General features: G+C 59.7%; 1 protein-coding gene across 1 annotated transcript in view; it reads left to right on the plus strand.

Annotated features, from left to right (window-relative positions):
• The window catches only part of STXBP2 (syntaxin binding protein 2), a 10,182-nt gene that overhangs the window by 327 nt on the left and 4,865 nt on the right, over positions 1 to 4,990 (plus strand). Inside the window, exons 2-11 of the mRNA XM_021709004.1 lie at positions 663 to 750; positions 1,471 to 1,520; positions 1,782 to 1,863; positions 2,308 to 2,384; positions 2,561 to 2,630; positions 2,738 to 2,841; positions 3,902 to 4,050; positions 4,228 to 4,312; positions 4,392 to 4,522; positions 4,611 to 4,734. Coding sequence (XP_021564679.1) covers positions 663 to 750; positions 1,471 to 1,520; positions 1,782 to 1,863; positions 2,308 to 2,384; positions 2,561 to 2,630; positions 2,738 to 2,841; positions 3,902 to 4,050; positions 4,228 to 4,312; positions 4,392 to 4,522; positions 4,611 to 4,734 — 960 coding nt within the window. The remainder of the gene's footprint in view (positions 1 to 662; positions 751 to 1,470; positions 1,521 to 1,781; positions 1,864 to 2,307; positions 2,385 to 2,560; positions 2,631 to 2,737; positions 2,842 to 3,901; positions 4,051 to 4,227; positions 4,313 to 4,391; positions 4,523 to 4,610; positions 4,735 to 4,990) is intronic.

Genomic DNA, 4,990 nt, shown 5'->3' on the forward strand with positions numbered 1-4,990 from the left:
GCGCCTGAGCCACTGACCCTCGAAGGGGCGGGCGGGGACCTGGTCCCGGCTGGACGCCCCCGGCGGAGCAAAGCTGGGAGATGGGACTCGAGGACCCGAAGGGGGCGGGTAGCGGGCGGCGCAGGCTGGGGTCCGGACTCCTGGCCCTCCTAGGGTGCCTGGGGCGGGAGGAGGGCACAGCTGGACGCCCCGACGCTCTCGGGCCTCTTGAGCCGGGCCGAGTTCGGGGCTAGACTTGGGGGCCGCATGGTGCGCTGGTCAGCGATCCCAGGTGGTGTGAGCGCTCCGGGGGCGTGCCCGGGGCCCTCGGGGTGGTCGAGGGGACGCCTTCCTCCTCGCCCTGTCTCCAGGACCCCCTTGCGGCCTGAGGACCCAGGCGTCCCAACCTCGCGGGTCCGGGCTCTTGGGGGAGGGGGGGGAGGTCGCCCCCTCCCCCATCCCGGGTTGTTCCGGCCTCAGCTGCTCCTTCCGGCCTGGCGGTCCTGATAACAGTGGGCATGACACAGTGGCTGTGGCCGGGCGGGGCGCTCCATCTCTTCTGCTCACTCCCTCCTCTGCCGAGCCTGCTGTGACTCCCGGCCCCAGCCCTCCAACTAAAAAAGAGCCTCCTACACGGTGCTTAGTGGTGCTTAATGGGTAAAACCACCGATTCCATTTTGCAGATGAGGAAACCGAGCCTGGAGCTTGGTGGCATAGGCGCAGCCAGGCTCCCCTCAGAGCTGGGAGCCAGGGGTTCTGCATTTCAGTCCGGTGGGGAATGATGGAAGTGAAGTGGGGGCTTGCTGAAACCCTCACAGCAGAAGAACTTGAGGTAGCAGATGGGGACACGGAGAGTGCAGTTCTAGACGCGGTAGACCTGCCCATTCATCTAGAACATATTTATGGAGTGGCTACTTTTGCCCGGTCACTCCGCCACTTAGGTGCTGGGGATGCTTAGGCAAGTTGCCTGTACTCTCAGAACCTCGGTTTTCCTGTCTGTAAATTGGGTGTGACACCAAGAGCTGCCTCACAGGATCCGGGGTAAGAGTAAAGGGGGCCAGGTGGAGTGGCTTACTCCTGTCATCCCAGTGCTTTAGGAGGCTGAGGCAGCAGTTCGCTTGAGACTAGGAGTTGTTCAAGACCATCCTAGGCATCAAGCGAGACCTTCCCCTTTTCTAAAAAATAATTTTTAAAAAACGAGCCAGCCCAGGCGTGGTACACACCTATAGTCCTAGCTACTCAAGAGGCTGAGGCGGAGGATTGCTTGAGCCTAGTCCAAGGCTACTGTAGGCTATAATCATGCCACTGCACACTGGCCTGGCAACAGAGGAAGAACCTCCCTCTAATAATAATCATCATCAATGGGAGTTAAAATTAATAATAAAGAATCAATGGGAGTTAGGGTGGGGCCCAGTCCTGAGGCTGAGAAGGCTTGGGGCGTGCTGGGACCAGAGGACCAGCTTCCTGAGCCCTCTCCTTCCTTCCTTGCAGAAATTCTGAGCGGAGTGATTCGGAGTGTCAAGAAAGATGGGGAGTGGAAGGTAGGGGTGAGGCAGATGTCTGAGTACTCAGAGGCAGCCCCTTGTCCAGGCCCATAGGGGGGCCTTGGATGTGGGAGCCCCTGAGAACTCCCCATCCACGGGATGGAGTCGGGTGGATGGGTCCTGGGTTCTCCTGCCTACCAATACCAAGCCCTTGGAACTGTTGGCCCTACCTACTGCCTCTGCCCCTCTTGGACCCGGCTGGGGCCTATTCCGCCCGATTGTCTGTCCATCAGTCCCTCTGTCCGTCCATCCTGGCAGGTGCTCATCATGGACCACCCGAGCATGCGCATCTTGTCTTCCTGCTGCAAAATGTCAGACATCCTGGCTGAGGGCATCACCAGTGAGTGGACGCAGCCACCCCAGCTCCCCAGATGGAACCTGAGTGTGGGACCCCCTGAATGGAGGCCTCTCCCCCGAGGGTGGGATCCCCTCAAATTGTCTAGAGCTCCCACGTATGTGGAGTGGGTGACCCAGTGTGTTCTCTAGTCATGTCAGCTGGGGATGGGAGCCCGTGATGTGCAGACCTCCCCTGCAGGACTCCCTTCCTCTGCAGCCCCCACGTAGGACTTCTCAGGTGGATTCTGAATGGAGGAGGGGCCCAGGGTGTATGGCCATGCAGCCCCATACAGGTGTTTAGGACCCTGCCCGTGTGGCTTTCAGCTGGGTGACCCCTAGGTGTGTCCCTCCTGAGGCTCACCCAGCATTCAGCTCCCCATACCTGAGACTTCCCACATGCCCCTCCCCCGATGACACCCACAGGGGTCCTTCTCTCTGTTCCTACTAGTTGTTGAAGACATCAACAAACGGCGAGAACCCATTCCCAGCCTGGAAGCCATTTATTTGCTGAGCCCCACAGAGAAGGTGCCTACACGAGGGAGCGTGTTCCTATGTGTGTGCATGTGTGTTTGCGTGTGCATGTGCGTTTGCATGTACATGGGTGTGTGTGCATGCCTCTGTGCATGTTTGTGTCTAGTGGAGGATGGACTGGGGTGGAGGGCCAGGCCCAGCCAGTCCTCTGCCGTCCGCAGTCAGTTCAGGCCCTCATCGCTGACTTCCGAGGGTCGCCCACCTTCACCTACAAAGCAGCACACGTCTTCTTCACCGACAGTGAGTGACGACAGCCGGTGGCGGCAGAGGGTGGGGGTTGCGTGCAGGTATGTGCTGGAATGGTGTGGGGGCTGCTCTGGTCTGACGCCCCCTCCTGCCCACCCCAGCCTGCCCTGAGTCCTTGTTCAGTGAGCTGGGCCGCTCTCGGCTAGCAAAGGTGGTGAAGACCCTGAAGGAAATTCACTTGGCCTTTCTCCCCTATGAGGCCCAGGTACGGCCAGGGCTAGTCCTGGGTTGGGGGCGGGGACTGTGATCAAATGTCCTGGGTTCCTTCAGAGACAGAGTCAAGGGAACACGGACAGGGAGTTAGAAGGGGAAGGGGTCAGAGGCTGAGGCAGGAGGATCACCTGTGCCCAGGAGTTCAAGACCAGCCTAGATAGGGAGCGAGACCTCATTTTTAAAAAATAAAATTTGCCAGGCTTGGTGGCTCATGCCTGTTAATCCCAGCACTTGGGGAGGCAGAGGTGAGAGGATTGAGCCCACGGGTTCGAGACCAGCCTGGGCAACATGGGGAGACCTCGTCTCTACAATTAAAAAAAGAAAAAATTAACTGGATGTGGTGGCATGCACCTGTAGTTCCAGCTACTTGAAAGGCTGAGGCAGAAAGATCACCTGAGCCCAGCAGGTCGAGGCTGCAGTGGCCATGAGCATGCCCCTGCAGTTCAGCCTGGGTAACAGAATGAGACTCCGACTCAAAAACAATAAAACTGAAAAAGTGATCCAGGCATTGTGGCATGAGCCTGTAGTCCCAGCTACCGAGGAGGCTGAGGCAGGAGGGCCGCTTGAGCCCAGGGGTTTGAGACCAGCCTAGGCACAGAGTGAGACCTCATCTCTAAAAAATTAAAAACCGAGCCAGGCATGGTGGCGCACACCTGTAATCCCAGCTACTCAGGAGTCTGAAGCAGGAGGATCCCTTGAATCCAGGAGTTTGAGGCTGCGGTGAGCTATGATTGTGCCACTGCACTCCAGCCCAGGTGAAAGAGCGTGACCCTGTCTCTACAGAAATAAATAAAACGGAATAAAGTAATATACAATATTTTTTAAAAAGGAAGAAACCTAAGGAGCTCTTCGGCGAGTTCTGGGTCCTCAGACCTCGGCAGGGGGCAGCATAGAGCCCACCTCAGAGTTGTCCCCCCAGGCCAAGGGAAAGGCCTGGTAAAGTAAGCCCCAGAGATCAGGGAGCACCTGGAGGTGCCAGTGGTGGCAGTCAGAAGTCAGCAGGTGTGTGCTTACAGCATCAGCCCTTGCCCATCTAACCACCTCCCCCCCAGGTGTTCTCCTTGGATGCCCCCCATAGCACCTACAACCTCTACTGCCCCTTCCGGGTGGGGGAACGGGCACGGCAACTCGAGGCACTGGCCCAGCAGATCGCCACGCTGTGCGCCACGCTGCAGGAGTACCCAGCCATCCGTTACCGCAAGTGGGGACCCACCCAGCCCCCACCCCATGACATCCCTGGCCTCGACCCCATCCAGCACCCAAACTTTTAACCTCTCTTCTAACCCCAGCTCCAGCCCTCCCTGTGCCCGACCTTCCCAACCCCATCCCTGCTGCGTCCCACCAAGCAGCATCTAATTGTCTCCCCACCCCGCCTCAGGGGCCCAGAAGACACAGCTCAGCTGGCTCACACTGTCCTGGCCAAGCTGAACGCCTTCAAGGCAGACACTCCCAGTCTGGGCGAGGTGAGGAACTGCTGGGGAGGTGGGACACAGCTCTGGCCGAGGTCAGGGTCAGTGTCCTCATCCCTGTCCCCATCCCCAGGGCCCGGAGAAAACTCGCTCGCAGCTGCTGATCGTGGACCGGGCGGCCGACCCCGTGTCCCCGCTGCTGCACGAGCTCACATTCCAGGCTATGGCCTATGACCTGCTGGACATTGAGCAAGACACATACAGGTGGGCGACCCCAGAAACCGCCATCACCCACTAGGGTCCCCAGTCCTCAGCTGGTGCCCCTGACCCCCACGGCTCCTCCTCCCTGCAGGTATGAGAGCACCGGGCTGAGCGAGGCTCGGGAGAAAGCGGTGCTGCTGGATGAGGACGACGACCTGTGGGTGGAGCTCCGGCACATGCACATCGCGGATGTGTCCAAGTACGTGCACGCGCAGGTGCCACCCGGACCCCCGCCCCCACCGCTTGTGGCCGTGGGACCCCTGGCTGTGCCAGGCCTCTGCCCCCGAGTGCCCCCCACAGGCTGCACCCTCAGCGGAGCCCTGGACTGGCCTCCAACCTCCCCCCACCCTCTTAGTGTGACTCCCCCCTTGTGAACTCACCCATCTCCTCGTGTGGGCACTTGTGTCCCTTGGCTCCTGTCCCCTGCAGTGTGACCCCCAGCCCCTTCCCCTCCCCCCAACCTTACCCCTG

The sequence above is a fragment of the Carlito syrichta genome, unplaced genomic scaffold (genome assembly GCF_000164805.1).
Source record: "Carlito syrichta isolate Samal-C Ts95f unplaced genomic scaffold, Tarsius_syrichta-2.0.1 Scaffold153894, whole genome shotgun sequence".
Classification (NCBI taxonomy): domain Eukaryota; kingdom Metazoa; phylum Chordata; class Mammalia; order Primates; family Tarsiidae; genus Carlito; species Carlito syrichta.